Raw genomic sequence first — 16,326 nt, 5'->3', positions numbered from 1 at the left:
ATACAGCTTTATTACTGTTGCTGACTGTGACTCAAAGGGGATTCAGTTCAGTTTCTTCTCCTTGAAAATGGTGAATGGTGAATGGTGGTGCTAGAACATTCCATCTGCTAAACCATTAATAGATGAACGAAATGCAATAGCACCATATCTGGATAAGCATCATATTCAGTAATAAAACCCAAGTGCAGATGTCACATTTGTTCCTTGGAGCAAGTGAGCGATACTGTATATGATTTCTCACCTGATGTCTTGGATGGCAGATCGTCTGTCTCTTTTCTTCCCCCATATCTTCAGAGAGTTCACTAATAGGATAATAAATTCTCCATTTTTCATGCCAATTGCTACCATGTCACCTTCTGGGCTGTATGATACAGTACATGCCGCATGGCCCAAATTGACTTTGTTCACCATTTTCTGCAATAGTTCCAAAAAACGAAAATAAAAATTAGAATAGCATGTTATATGACACAATGCTTTCTTTTCCTATAAATATTAGCTTATCTCCTGGTAATACTTTACAAAATGGGTTGAAAAATTAATTACCAAGCCACCTAGAATCCCTTCGTCAAGATGAGTGGCACAGATGTTCAATAAATAAATAACTTACTGTAACTTCTTAAATGCCATTTTTACACCTACTTTGTCAGCAATATCCCAAAGTCTGACTGTTCCATCTTCTGCTGCAGAAAGGTGGGTTGCCAATCCCCAGATAGGTCCATCCATGTGCCCATTAATCAGAATGTTACAGGCAGCATTTTTCTCCCCAACTTCTATGATTTCAGCATTTCGTGTCCCAACAAGAATTTTTCCCTAGAACAATAGTGAATTAATAGTCATTGTATAATTTAATAATTTATAATTATACATATAATAATTATACATATAATAAAGAGAGAGCAAACTTAGAGTAACAGTTAAGGCATCAAGCTAGAAACTGAGCAATTGTAAGTTTGAATCCCACCTTCAATTAGAAATAGAGACAAGGAAGACACCTCCAATGGGATCAGTAATGGATGCCATCATGGCACATAGAAGCTAAAAAAAGTAAGAATAACAGAGAACTTCCAGTTTTGTGCCATAGCGCATGACCGAGGGATTGCGAAGCTCTGCATCCCACGGCTAGTTTCACCCTGCCAGGGGACCCTAACTGGGTCTAAAGTCGCCCTGGAGAGGCAACAAAGAAAGAGGGGCGCCCCGATGATTGTGAAATGATGGCAGTCATCCAGCTCGATCTGGGGAAGCCCTCTAACCTGACAGGAGAAAACCTGGCCACACCTCGGTGACCAGCCTAAGCTACTTGCAGCTGAAGTCCAAAGGCACTAACGGTGAACAGTGTGCTTGAAACTGGGTGAGGAATTCAATCTTCTCTCTCCTATTTTGTATCTGATTTCCTGGAAAAGATTCCTAAGAAGCAAAAATCTTCCCAAAGTGAGAAGGGAGGGTCTACACCCCCACCCTCCCATAGACGGAAGCGGCGAATTAAACTCTTAGATTAGAAGATTAGAATTAGATTTAAGAGATGTGATTCATCTTAGCAGATGGAATACTATATGACTAAACACCTGCTTGAATAGGGTTAAAAATACAACATTTGCATATAAAGAGGCCCGATAGTAAGATTGCTAGATGGTGTACTATATGATTAAATACTTGTTTGAACATGGTTAAAAGAATAGACAAAGCTTGGACATAAAGGGGCCTTATAGTAAGAAGGATAAGATATATAAGTAGTATAATACTTTTACAATATATGAAATGTAAAAATATTGAGATGGTGTATTTGAATGAAAAGTTTGGATATTCAAAGGTAATGAATTTTGAGAAAATTATGACTGATAAGAGTGGTTTCAATACTAAGGGGAAATTAAGCTTAAATAAGAATCTTGAAAACAGGACATATAATGACAAGAAGATGGCTTTTATAAATACAATTGAAACATAAGTTGATTAGAAAAGATCTTATATGTTGATGTTATTGTTATATGTTTATACCAACTCTGTATGTAATGAAAGTATTAAGAATTATATTTGTTTAATGTAGATAAAAGGAGATTACTGGAAGAAGTGAGGATCAAGGAAATATATTATCAACTAACATATTGATCAGTTATAGAAATTAATTATTATTGATTGTTTTTAAACATATGAACCCAGACAACACATTGTTCACTAAGCACTAAAGATTGTTATTGTAAAAAATTAATAAAAATATATATAAAAAAATAAAAAAGCATAACAATATCCTCAGCTACTGGTTCTCGTAACTACGTATATAGTCAAACTGGTGGACCATAGTCTGGATTCCCAGGAAGAAAGGGCTGCTTTCTGGGAGGCAAAGAGGCAGCGAAGCTTGGAAAATTTAACCCTCAGAAAGAGGTTTAAAACAGGTCTCCTTAGCTATTCCCAGATTATGTCTGTAGTTGTGAAAATAGTTGCTTTAATCTGGCAAGATTCTGTTTATAGATAAAGGAAACCACTCTTAAGGAACTCTACGTCATTCTTGGTACTTGGGACCTGGCACAAACTATAGATTTACACAACTATTTAAAAATAAAATCTATTACATAGTATTACCTTATCTTTAATACCATTCTTAGTAATTATTTTTGTTCTTTATGTGGTCAGCAGCAATATATCAAAGCAGGGGATACATATAACCATGGTAAAAAAACAAAATTTAAAATGGTGGCCACAACAACCTGATTGAAATTCTGACTGTTTTTCATGTGCAATGCATGATACTATGGCGGCTTCGATTGCACTGTTGTGGTCACCATTTTGACTTTACCATCTATCAAAGTTTAGGATTACAATAATAAGAATGTATTTATTTGATTTCTATAGCTGCCCACAACAACAAATGACTCTTATTACTATTGCTAGGCTCTTGGTATGGTTTAATCCTTACTCAAAAGTTTCTCCAAGATATTTTCTGATACTATAAGACAAAGAGAAACTCATTTAATCATTGAGAATATGTGACAGGGTTTATCCTAAGACTACTCTGTTTGGGTTGCAAACATGTGGATGCCTACTAGACAGCAAATACTGAAAACTCCAATTCTGTGCTGTCATCTTGTGGTTGTCATGAATGCTGCAGCCAGAGTATGGTATCTTAGGTGTATCCAAAAGTAGCTAGGACAAAAATAAAATATATTTGTGTTTTTTTAAGTTAAATTTAAATTTAATTTAAATAGATATGACAGAATAAATGCATTCAATTACATAACAATTTTCTACTTTTGACACATTAAAAATTAAAGCTGAATGGCATTTTCTGGAAGATTGTGCTACCACTGGGCAACAAATAGAGAAATCCAACAGGTGCAATTTCCCTCCAATGTTAAAAAAATAAGGAAAGAAAAAACTTCTATAAGGTTATAAATAAATTTCCTAGATTTGCAAAGATCTACTTGAAATTCACATTCACAGGAACACACGGACACACACACAAACACACACAATGCATAAAAATCCCCAATTGCCCCCTTATGTGACCAAATGGACATTGGCCCACCAAATCAGTTTGGAAAAAATGATGACCTAAACACTGTCTGTTCCTGGATTTAGAATCTTATTTTCCAATATGGCATACATAAGCACCATGTGCCCTCCAAATCTCCCACACCACCTGCCAGATTCCCTCCCCATATAATTATTTTTTTCATTAGAAAATAAATAAATGGGTAGTTGGAGGTCATCAAGTAAGCCACTTACCTTAACTCTAATTTGTATTTCTAACAATATACCCAACTCCTTCAAATACTCATTTATTTCTTAATAAATAAAATAATAGACGGCTACAGTCAATACCTTATTTGACAATGTAGTTGCTTCCTGTGAAAGGAAAGGTAAACTGAATTGGTAGAGAACATCCTTGGAAGCTAGGGAGATGGGAAGCTTTGGGGTGATTGCCATATGTTGTGGCTGCCTTGGAAACTGCAGCTGGTCCAGAACAGAGTGATATAGGCAGTGTTGGGTGTGCCTCATTATACCACTGTCTGCAAATTGCATTAATTGCTAGTAGGCTTCCAGGTGCAATTCAGGGTGCTGTTTATTATCTGTAATGCCCTTCATGGCATGGGGCTATATTATTTGAGGAATCACCTGTGTCCCATGGTTTTTGCTAATCTGGTAAGATGGGGCAGAACTGGTGTGCTTTGGATCCTCTTGATCAAACAATGCCCTCTGTCAGGATCCAGGAAGTGTCCCTTCTCTGTTGCAGTGGAATCATGCTCCCCCAGAGATCTGTGTGGTTGCCATCCTGATGACCTTCCAGAAGTTCCTTAAAAACCTGGCTGTTCTCCCAGGTCTTGGGATACAGTGGTTGCAGAGCCCTGTTGGTTGTGTTTCATGATATATAGATTGTGGTTTGTCTAGATGCATATAATCATTCTTTTTGTTTTCTATCTTTGCTTTCTATCTTTTTAAGTATAAGATGCCCAAAGTCATTTTAGAGGCAAGTGGCTCTAAATTTAATAAACAATCAAAGAAGGGTTTTTATTTTGTTAGCCACACCCACTCTGACCATCTGTTGCCATGACGCCCTATCAAAACATAGATACATATTTTATGACTGGAAACACAATGGCAGTCATTTGAGGGCAGTGCTTATAACATGGTTTCAAAATTCTGTGCCTACCATCCCAAACTGTTACGAAAGAACAGGAATTAATATAATTTGTTACTATTTTTTAAATGTATGTTTTAATTACTGTAACTTTTACTGATAAAACATGGAAACAAGACACAATACCAGTTATTTATATATCTACTTTTGGTCTGGGCCATATTGCATTATTGACTTACTTTGCCTCTGCACACTGAACGGACACAGTCAATTACTTGTCCTGTCTCTAATCTAAAGGCGCGACATCTTCTAAGTTCCTGATCCCATAGCTTAATTGCACCTCCTTCTTTTGATCTAGCCAAAATAAGACAGAGTCTTTTCAGAGAAAACATATGAAAGCCCCTAAAACCAAGTATTATTTATTAACTACTAAACAATTCAACAGAAATTCAGTATTTAAAAAATGATAATGCCTCAGTTTGTGCTCTTCAAAAGTCATTATGGTATTTAAACCAATTTTGTAATACCAAAAATGATTTTTCCATGGCTGATAAGTGATATCTGATTATGTATGTAGGAGTTTGCATTTAATGATCTCAGGATATCAGAATTAAGATTATTGTATGAGTCGCTGAGAATAAGATAATTTCCTTCACATGGTATAAAGACTCCCTAAAGTTTTCATGTAATCTAGAACAGTGTTTGTCAACCTTGGCACCTTGAAGATATGTAGACTCCAACTCTCAGAATTTTGGAAATTGAAGTCCACACATTTTCAAGCTGCCAAGATTGAAATACAGTGGTCTTGAATCATTAAACATACAATTAATTATTTCCTTTGCAAGAGAAAATTATTTACTATAGTCTATGTAAAACACTTAATTCCACTAAACACATAGGAAAATAGGAAAAGGGATGCAAGATAATTAAGTCACATGGCAATTACTACTTTTTCTACAAGTAGATATTTGTTTTACTTGACTAGAAGATTACAACTAGTCATGCAAAACCACTGAGGAGATGTAATCAGCAGCTCCAAATGCATCATCTTGGGTGGAAAAGAAAAACTGAAATCCTTCTCTTTGATTTACTCATAAGCATCATTTTCCCCCTGAAAGTAACTAGATAGAAACAGCCACGACTGACATCACTACTGATTAGCCGTATCTGTCAATGTAGACAAGATAGATGCATTATACATTGTAAATACTTTACAAATACAATTACAATAAAATTTATTATTACATTTGTGTATCCATTAATTATTTTGTAAAATTACTAAATTTGTAAAAATTACTACTAGAGCTTATAAAATTACTAACATAGCTGTCCTATGGTAAGATGGGCGGCCAACAAATAAAAGAAACAAAGAAACAAAAAATATTCACATAAGAAAGCAAGACTCACGGCCTCTCTTTGCCTCCAGTTACAATTAAGCCATCACGTAATGTTGTATACATTGCAAATATAGGACCATTATGAGCTTTGCCCACAATTCGATTCAATATGTGGTCCTTCCAAACACACACATCTCCACTGATGGTACCTGTAAATGTCAAATTATTCTGAAAAGGAGGAAAAATATGTCTATCATCTGATTTCAAAAAGGAATGAATGCCAGCATTTACTATAAAAGGACAATTTATGCAGAATATTGTGCCCAAATCCACAATCCCAATCTGACTTTAGTTCTGAGTTTGGGAGGGAAAAAAAACTTTAGTCATTTTGCAACCAATGATGAGGGCAAGATTCTAGTGTTGTCTACTTCTTATTGGCCTTTAATAGCACTGATCACAATTATTCTTCAGTAACTGATCTGAGACTTTACCTACATTTTTGCTTATAGGGATTCCTAAGCACTATGATCACTTCTTAATAAGTACTTTCTAGTACTTTCTTTTTTATTTTATATCCACAGAATTGTTTAAAAGAATCTTTGGGAGTTATGTGAGAAACCTAGCAATACTCTGCTTTTTGGAAGGGCACCTGTGTACTACACAGTAGCTAAAACTATAAGCTTTTCCCCATAAATGACGCACACTGTATTCATAGCATCATGCAGTCATCGCTCAAGCAATATACAGTACAGCCTCCCCTAGTCCTTTCTGGATTGGATGACTGTGAGTCATGAGTGAGAAAATATACTAAGCAGCAATTACAAAGAGTGCTTTTAAAGTTGATTAATATTTTAAAATATTCTTTTAAATTACGTACAGCTCCAAATGCCAAAGAGAGCATGGTTTGCATTCGTGCATCTTCTATTGAACTTGTTTGTCCTTTTTTACTAAGAAGGGCTTTTCCAGCAAGGGTCCAAAATCTCACATGTTTTACTCCTACTGAAACAAACTGAGTGTCGGAATCAGGCCTGAATTCTGCTACAAAAATACGCTGGTTATGACCGGCTCTACTGGCAATTTTGGCACCTAGTGGGAAGAGTTAATTATATTTTACATTCAGATATACATAATTGTATCAAGAAATAGTGAAAAAAAAATAGTGTCTTAAACAATATTCTTTCAGGTATAGTTGTTTTCTATCATTAAAGCCCTGTCTTCCTAAAACCAAGCCCAGGAAATAAAAGAAAAATAAATTACATATTTGGTCATTTTCTTTATTGATACGGATAATAACATTATTGCTAATAATAACATTTTTATCTTTGTTAATGAAAATTGTTATTCACTTATGAAATTTTAGTGGTTAAAACTTTAAAAACAATCCGGAAATTACATACAATTCTAAATTTCTTATATCTCACCTTGCTATTAATCCCTGTATTATTTCCCATTCCATAATTAGTATCATATTTTTTTAGTAACTGTATCAGTTTGAAGAGGGATCTGTGATAATGTATTATCCACACATTATGTTGCTCATGTAAGTAGTCTAATTAAATAAGTATTCCTATTTACGTGCAAGTCAATATGAGAAATATTGGCACTCACTAGTGATTAACTGGTGCTAATAAGTATAATCCAGGACCTAAAGCTTCATTCTGTACAAGAAAGCAATAGCACTTAGACTTATATATCGCTTCACAGTGCTTTACAGCCCTCTCTAAGCAGTTTACAAAGTCACCATATTGCCCCCAGTAATCTGGATCCTCATTTTACTGACCTTGGAAGGATGAAGGTTGAGTCAACCTTGAGCTGGTGAGACTCGAACTGCCAAACTGCCAAACTGCTGGCAGTCAGCAGAAGTAGCCTGCAGTACTGTATTCTAATCACTGCACCATCAAGGCTCTACAACAGGGGTGTCAAACTGGTGGCCCACGGTCCGGATGCGTCATGGCAAAACCGTGCCCACCCCATTGCCAGCAATGGAAAAAAAGTCATGATACGTCACATGTCATGTGCCGTTACGAGTTTGACACCCCTGCTCTACAAAGTATGGTTGAAACTATGTATGACATCATATTTAATAGCCATTGTACAGGCAGAAGATATCAGATGATATCTTTGCAAAGGCTTTTTAGGATAGTAAATTATTTCATATGCCTTAGCTTTCTGCTTCTAGAACAGAGCACTAGGCCTATGAGACCTAAGAGATAGTTATTTAATAGTCAAGTTGCCCTCTGTTAATTCATAACATGAGTTCTCAATAGCAATTTCTATCCAGAAGGTTCTGAACAAATTAAAGCTGGGTGTAGCTGATGTAAAAAAGACAAATGCAAAGTTCTTCTCTTAAGTAATAAAAGTCAAATGGTCCAGTTAAAGATTTATTTTTTTATTTATTTTTTTTAAAATTCCATTTATATCCCGCCCTTCTCCGAAGACTCAGGGCGGCTTACAAGCTTAGCAGTAGCCTTCATTCTATGTATATGCCTGCTTATTAGGGCTTTCACACACAGACCCCAAGCGGCATTATTACAAAGTCAGCTTATTGTCCCCAACAATCTGGGTCCTCATTTTACCTACCTCGGAAGGATGGAAGGCTGAGTCAACCTTGAGCCTGGTGGGATGCGAACCTGCACTAATTGCAGGCAGCTGGTGTTACTTAAGGAGGCATTAGCCCAGTGCTCCACCAAGGATCAATTGATAAAGATACTTGTGTAAATGATCTTGCAATAGTAGTTGATTGCAAACTGAGTATGAGCCAGCAGTGTGATAATGTGGCAAAAAAGGCAAAAGTAATAATTTGGGCTGTATCAAGAGAACTTCCAAACCAGGGAAACATTTGTGATAATGTGTTGACAAAATGTTGCAATTTCTCAATATTTTGCTGAATCTGTGATTATACCATAGGTTTGGATCACTATAGTATAATATTCATTTGTTTGACTTGAACTAAGCTGAGATAATTCTATCATTTTTTTCAGTGGTTATTCATGAACACTTTGGCACCATTAATAACAAAGGCTATTCCATTTCTTTTATTATCTTTCCATTCCTCAGTAAATTTGATGCTCCTTTGATGTAAAAGTGACCCATTCCAATGCATTTCAGCTCACTGATTTTCAGAATGTCAATATTCAGTCTTGATTTTTTTGCTCTGGCAACATCAAATTGGCCTCAGTTCATGGTTCTAATGTTCAACAGTATACATGTACTGTATATTCAGTACTGAACTTTTGCCTCTGGGCACATCAACACGGGATGTCCAGCTTTAATTCAGCCACATTAGAAACACTAGTGCTTCTTGTCCCTCTGCTCTTCCCAAGTAGTTCACTGGCTGCCTTCTGGCATGACTTGGAGGTGGGCAGGGGGAGAGATGTCATCTTCCAGAATCACACTGATGCCCTTACAGCACAGTACTTGAGCAAAATGGTTCGGATAAGATTGGCATATGTGGGACTCATTGGGGTAGATTGTAGGGGTGATACCAAAATATAATTTTATCTTATTTTACTTGTTTATGTATTAAATTATTGTATTTTACCCCAACTTCATTTTAAATTGATTTTATGGGATTTTATTAATATTATATGTTTGGAACTCTGTATTTTGATATGACCTATAGGCTAATCAATCAACTAATCTAACTTACACTGATGCCCTGGTTGATATTGCCATTGGATTTCCTTGTCAGAATACTGAAGTGATTTATCACTTCTTTCTCCAAAGATTCTGTTTAATATATCTATAATCTATCTACTTGTCATGGATGACCTTTCTATATATTCAGAAAGATATAAAATCATGGAGACATGCAAGTTCCTTCACTGTTACCAGGTAATGATCTATGAAGGAGAAACCTTTATCACTTGATGTCAAATACAGAGTTGGCTTCCTTAAAATAATTTATCAGTAAGAACTTTGTCCGGGGTGCCGTGTCTCACATCTTTTTAAGAAAGATGGGTGTCCGACTGCAATCTTTGATTACCAGAACCTGATAAATGAACCATTAGAGATCACCAACCTTTCCTGCTTATTGACTTCTGAAAAAAACTTCAAAAGGCATACAAGTTGGTTTTCAGAGAAACTTACCATTTGATTTGCAAGAAAGGCATACAAGTACTTTACAATTAACTGTCTGTAAATTTTGGTAGGGGAATTTTAAAAATATGATAATTCAGTTCAGACTGACAAGCAATCTCTCTTGGTTTTCATGCAACTTATAAATCATATTTCTCGTGAATTTTTAATGACTTTTTAAGAGTTGGATAATCTGCTTATTTATTCTTAGGATTGTTTTTCTCCACAGTGAAAAAGGTGCAGGTAGTTTTTTCAATGCCTTTGTAAATATTGCCTCTGCCTAAGCTAGACAATGTACATGATCTTCTTCAAAAGGATAATGCCTCCTTTCGCATTATCAAGTGACATTCAGCATTTTGGGCAGTTTGCCAATTTTTATTGTAGGTTATTCCTAATTTTGCTACACTAAGAACATCCCTGGTTTATCTTATTAAGAAAATAATTCCTTTCAACTAGTATTTTAATAGATGTTTTTTCTGCTTAAACAGACATTTACTTCTCTATGTATCCTTTCATCCTCCAAACTCCACCACCTCCTTTATTGTACCATACAGGCTGATACTCCCAATTTTATTTTGAGTGCAAATTGTGGTTTTACACCCTATTCCAGATATTAAAAGTGGCCTTCATTGGCTCTCTGCCCATCATGCATAATCAGGTGGAGAAACAGAAAAAAACACTTCATTCAGTCAAAAGGTTCATTGCTGTGTAAATTATGAGTGAGATTTCAGCAAGATTTCTTTAATCCTAGTTTGAAGTAAATACAGACTCTTGAAAACTCTCATAGAAATTTCCTAGTGTCAGACAGAGTGAATATTTGCCTACCTTCTTGCCATTTCCAAATGGTAATGGTATGTTCAGGATCCAAACCAACAGACAGAAGAAGCTTGCCAGTGGCACTAAATCCAACTGAACAAACTCCTTTTGAATGGTAACATCGCAGTACAGACAATGTCTGTTTGTTCATTGCATCCCACACATGAATACAAGGAGCTGTTGCTGAACAAATACAAGAACAGCAATAATTAATTTTGTTAAAGAAAGCATGTAGGGCATTTAATATTAAAAACATTCAAATTTGTTTTAAAACATCTTTCATTTTTTTAACATTTACATTTGTTCTTTTAAAAAGTTACATTTAGTAAGTATAACCTCATTCCTGCTAAGATTTCTCTTGCAGTCCTAAACTCTTTTTAGATCTGAAAAAAAGAATGCCTTAAAGCACGTATAGGAGCAAGTGTTTTAACCAATAATAAAGTAAAGGTAAAGGTTCCCCCGCACATGCATGCTAGTCGTTTCCAACTCTAGGGGCCGATGCTCATCTCTGTTTCAAAGCCGAAGAGCCAGTGCTTATCCGAGGACGTCTCCGTGGTCATGTGGCATGACTAGAAGCCAAAGGCGCACGGAACGCTGTTACCTTCCCACCGTAGTGGTCCCTATTTTTCTACTTGCATTTTTATGTGCTTTCGAACTGCTAGGTTGGCAGAAGCTGGGACGAGTAACAGGCACTCACTCTGTTACACAGCACTCGGGATTCGACCCGCCAAACTGCAGGCCTTCTGATTGACAAGCTCAGCGTCCTAACCCACTGAGCCACTGCATCCCTTTTAACCAATAATGCTTTATGCCAATTCATGAGTTTAAATTTAGTTTTCTAGAAATGTTTCACTGGATTTTAGTTGTGGGCCATAATGCCCTTAAATGAAGACAACATGGCCCTGGATAGGAAGGTAAAGAAACTGGAAAAACCAAACTGCATTTTCAACCACTTGCCAGCTGACTGTCACTGCATAGGAGAAAACAGGATCCTGGAAAGAAACTACTGCCTTTGCAGATGCTGCTGCTAAGAAGGGTTTGCATTTCTCGGTCATGGACTGCTCAACCCACATAAAGGAATCTTGGCAAGAGATGGATTGCATCGCCCACACACTGGGAAAGATGTGCTTGGCAGGTGCCTTGTGAATCTCCTATTAATCATGTAGTCAGTCCAAGACAACCCTCACCTACAGTTTTCTCCTCCTTTACAAAAGAGGCAAACATTTATGAACGAGAAGCAAATCCTTCTGCCCTGATTTGCCTAGACACAGATTTTTCATTGAAAGTAGAGTGCTGCCAGAAATGTTATGTTACTTTTATGTCTCTTAATAAATATTATTAATCAGAACTCAAAGACTTGTTCTGGTCTAACCCAGGTTGCTTGCAGAAGCCTGACAAGGACAAATATGTTGTCACAGGTGCCACTAAAACCTAACAGGATAACATACATATTTGGAACATAGACTTGAAAAATTACAGTTTATTGAAAAGGAATAGGCTCAACAGAAATGTAGTTCAGAAATTGTTTATTACTAACAATAACATCATCATTACAAAGAATGAATATTTTTATTTCAATTAAGGGAAATTTTGAACATTTAAAAATGGTTAAATTTTATGTTTTGAATTAAAAAACCAGTAATATGTTTTAATACCATGTAATCAGTTATTTACAACACACTAAATAACAGAAAATGCTTAGTTATAATTGAAGATATTAAAATTTAGCTTTTTTCTTACTTGACATGTCTGCTGAGTCTCCTGTAATGGAAAACCAGTAGAAAAATCATTACAAACAAAAAAGATGATTATATATGTGTGGTATAATTTTAATTTCTAATCAAAAATAAATCTAAACTTAAGCTATCTCTATGTAGTTAGATGCTGTTCCCAAGCACAAGATAAATTGATCAGAGCAAAAACAGACTTTTTTACATCAATCTTGTAAGATTATATATCTAAATTATATGAAGTTTTCCATTTGCAGAGAAATTTTATTTGGCTAAAGACAGATCACGTCATTGTGTTCTTTTTTAAGCAATCCACAGAAGTGCAGAACATTTATTATCTTAGCTACTACTTTTAGACAGTTTACAGGTTATCCAAACAATGAAACAGTATTATGTGAATGAAAAACTCCCCTTATACTAAAATTTCTCTTTTTCTAATTCATGCAATATCACAGGTGTAGTTTCCTCAAAATTAGGACTATGCATAATGTTTTTATTCTACCTGACTGAAGATGGGTTATAACTATGGGGGATAGGATTATTTATAGTAATTGCTTTTCAATTATTTCATCTTTTTAATGTTTTATGGGGTAAATTCTTTCTCTTCCTAACATAGACTAGGAGGAGACAGCTCCCTTTAATTATCTTCAGAGAATCATATTAGAATGAAAGAATAAATAGTACAATGATTTTTTTAAAAAACTAATTAGGAGAGGGCGCCTGTTATTCTCCAAAGTTCAGTAAACCGAAGAAACTTCCACTGCAGCAATACAAGTTATGCCATTTGAGCCGTTTAGGTTATGATGTCATATAATGCATTATGTAAATTAATATAAATGACAGAATATTTTGCATAACACATTATATCATTTGTATTATTGTGATTGTGATGTGTCACAACAATGACTATTTCGTATCAATTGTATCTTGACATCATTCACAAATGACATAAATCATAGCAGAATCTTGTGCAAAATCCGTTTACTGAAATTTGAGATCTAATTGTACTATTGTTTTTCAACCTTCACAAGATAGAGCATGTGGTTATATGTAATTTGTTTATCTACAAGCTATAGAAATCTTATCTTCAGCCAGTATTCTTTGAAATCTTTTCTTCATTTCATAGCCACGGCTATTTTATTATTTAAAATACTATAGTTGGCATATAGCAGGCTTCATAGTGTTATATAGAATAAAAAATGCTTAAGTGGGGCTCACCAAATTTAATAATCATTTTGATGAATGCTGGGATGAAAATATAATTGGCATTGTAAAAACAGGAATAGATTTGTGAATAATTTTTAATGATATAAGAATAAATTTAACTGACTCCAGTAACTGACCAATCAGAAGCAGTATAACTACTTTCTTCTCTTCATGAACTCATCTCAAGGTTGACTCAGCCTTCCATCCTTCCGAGGTAGGTAAAATGAGGACCCAGATTGTTGGGGGCAATTAAGCTGACTTTGTAATAATGCCGCTGGGGTGTGTGTGAAAGCCCTAATAAGCAGGCATATACATAGAATGAAGGCTACTGCTAAGCTTGTAAGCCGCCCTGAGTCTTCGGAGAAGGGTGGGATATAAATGCAATTAAAATAAAAAATAAATAAAATCTGAATATCTGCTCATAGTTATGGTATATATTGTTTTTTTCTTAAAAAATTGAAACATACCTACTTGGCCAGATGCCACAAGGTTGACAAATTTGGGATGCTGATTTATTGTGAGGCACAAAATGTCATCATTATGTTCCTGATAAAAAGATTGAGAACCTAAAGAGAAAAATGTATATGTATTATTTCAAGCTCAGTATTACATTTGGAGGGGGAAATATTATCATTACAGAAGGGAACATGAATAATGTTTCACACTACTTACTTTTAGATACGTAGTTTTCTTACCTGTTGCCACATTGTACAGAATCCCAACTGATGCTGTATGATAAATTATGTCAGCACCATCATTCAAATAGTGCACATTGTTTCTGCCATCTCTACCGCGGTATCCAAACACCAGTTCAAGCACTAAATCCTAAGAAAACATATTTAGAATCATCGGATTCTTATATGAAAAAGGCTTTAAACAGGTGTACTAAACAACTTTTAAGTTCCCCAAACATTGAGAAAAACTTAGATTACCGCATATAATTGACAAAAAACAAGAGACATGTCTTCTAAACCTCCTACTTCTGTTCTTCAATTTTAACCCTGAAGTACTAGTTGATTTCATTATTGGAAGATTTAAATAGAAACAGAATAAAATATCACAGTGTGGGTTACAATTTATTCCTTCTAATTGGCCAAATAGAGCTTCTACATTTCTTTAATATTTTTAACGAGATAGTTCCCTATAGTTCTTGAAATTATAGCTTAAATACTATGTTTTAAAAACTAGCAGTTTTTCTTACCTCTATAGGTCTCTTCTTTTTCCCAACATTATTTGTCTGGAGTTTTTCAGGCTGAGGCAGTGCCCTACTAACTGGTGGTCTGAAACAAAGAACTGAGAATAAGAAAAATTGTCTGTCACCTATTCAGTACAGAACAGTACCTTTTGAACTGTCACCTGGACAATGAAAAATGTTAGCCTACCTGGCTTATATATTAGGAATCAGTTTTATATAAAAATTTCTTATTTAATTGTGCACACATTATTAATTTTAATTGCCTTCCATATGTTTAAAAATTGTTTAAATGAATGAAATAAAAATTAAGTATATTTTATCATCACATGGACAGTATTAATTCATTCTTGAGATAAAGGAACTAAGTTAACCTAGATCTCTTTTCTTTGATTGTTAGTGTGTATATTGGTCATAACAAAATCAACTTTCTTGGCAGAATTTGCCTTCTCTCTTTCCAGATCTTATATTTATCCATTACCTAAACTTGTTTTTATCCTGCTCATATTTAGGTAATGTATTATAAATTCTTATTTGAATGAATAGAGCTGAATTAGCATAGTATTCTAGGGGTAGCAAAAATTATTATAGTATTTTGTAACATACCACACTCATACAAATCAAGAACCATCTAATTTAAAAATATCTCAAGACATTCCTATTAGTATACAAAGTAACATACATTGGCAAATACAGTAGGTAGTGCATCTGAGATAAAGAGCAAAGTTCCTCTGTCTTTACTATTCTGAGAATAATGGCAAGAATGAAATAGGATTGGCTGCTCACTATCAGATGACAAAGGAATAGACAATGAGTAAAAAAAATGAGGTCCTAAATGCTATCACCAGATGTACAGTGATGGAACAAATATCTCGCAGACTTCTCTGATCCCTCCGTACATTATTTTACAATGACATCACATAGCTTCAAAAGGATAAGTGGAGAGGAAGAAAGCATGATAACTAGGTAAGAATATAGCAGGTCAGAATCTGAATTTGTTAAAGATACTTAGTTAAAATATACAACAAATTAGTCAACTGGATGAATCTAGAGCACATATGAGCAAGCTAGTAAGCAGGTTTACAACTGGTCATTCTATCATGCCCTTATACTTTATGCCCTTATACTTCAACTTTTGGCTGAAAATTACACAATTAAAACAAACTTAGTATTACATGTTGCATGTATTGATTTTAGACCTGCATTCTATCTAGTTCTCAAAGCAGAGTGATGGACTAAGATTATAAACCACTTTATAGATAGACATCTACTGTACAATGTCTTTAAAAACTGCAGAATCAAAGTCTTTGCAAAGCCACCACATGAATGAGATTCCAACGTGCTATTTAATCTGTACATAAATCCATTTGTGGCCAAAATAAATAAATCAGAATCTCA

At 35.0% G+C, this 16,326-nt stretch overlaps 1 protein-coding gene across 2 annotated transcripts in view; it reads right to left on the bottom strand.

The window, feature by feature from the left end:
• EML5 (EMAP like 5) overlaps positions 1-16,326 on the bottom strand; it is a gene marked incomplete at its 5' end in the record, with an annotated part of 98,085 nt that overhangs the window by 6,232 nt on the left and 75,527 nt on the right. Inside the window, 10 exons of one of the 2 annotated variants that reach the window (XM_083375224.1) lie at positions 242-414; positions 640-810; positions 4,810-4,924; positions 5,978-6,135; positions 6,785-6,993; positions 10,810-10,983; positions 12,541-12,561; positions 14,204-14,302; positions 14,432-14,561; positions 14,938-15,049. In XM_083375224.1, the coding sequence (XP_083231350.1) occupies positions 242-414; positions 640-810; positions 4,810-4,924; positions 5,978-6,135; positions 6,785-6,993; positions 10,810-10,983; positions 12,541-12,561; positions 14,204-14,302; positions 14,432-14,561; positions 14,938-15,049 (1,362 nt within the window). The remainder of the gene's footprint in view (positions 1-241; positions 415-639; positions 811-4,809; positions 4,925-5,977; positions 6,136-6,784; positions 6,994-10,809; positions 10,984-12,540; positions 12,562-14,203; positions 14,303-14,431; positions 14,562-14,937; positions 15,050-16,326) is intronic. The other variant, XM_083375225.1, reaches the window with a different exon arrangement.

The sequence above is a fragment of the Vipera ursinii genome, assembly GCF_947247035.1.
Source record: "Vipera ursinii genome assembly, chromosome: 1".
NCBI lineage: Eukaryota > Metazoa > Chordata > Lepidosauria > Squamata > Viperidae > Vipera > Vipera ursinii.
This window is presented reverse-complemented; position numbering and strand designations above follow the sequence as displayed.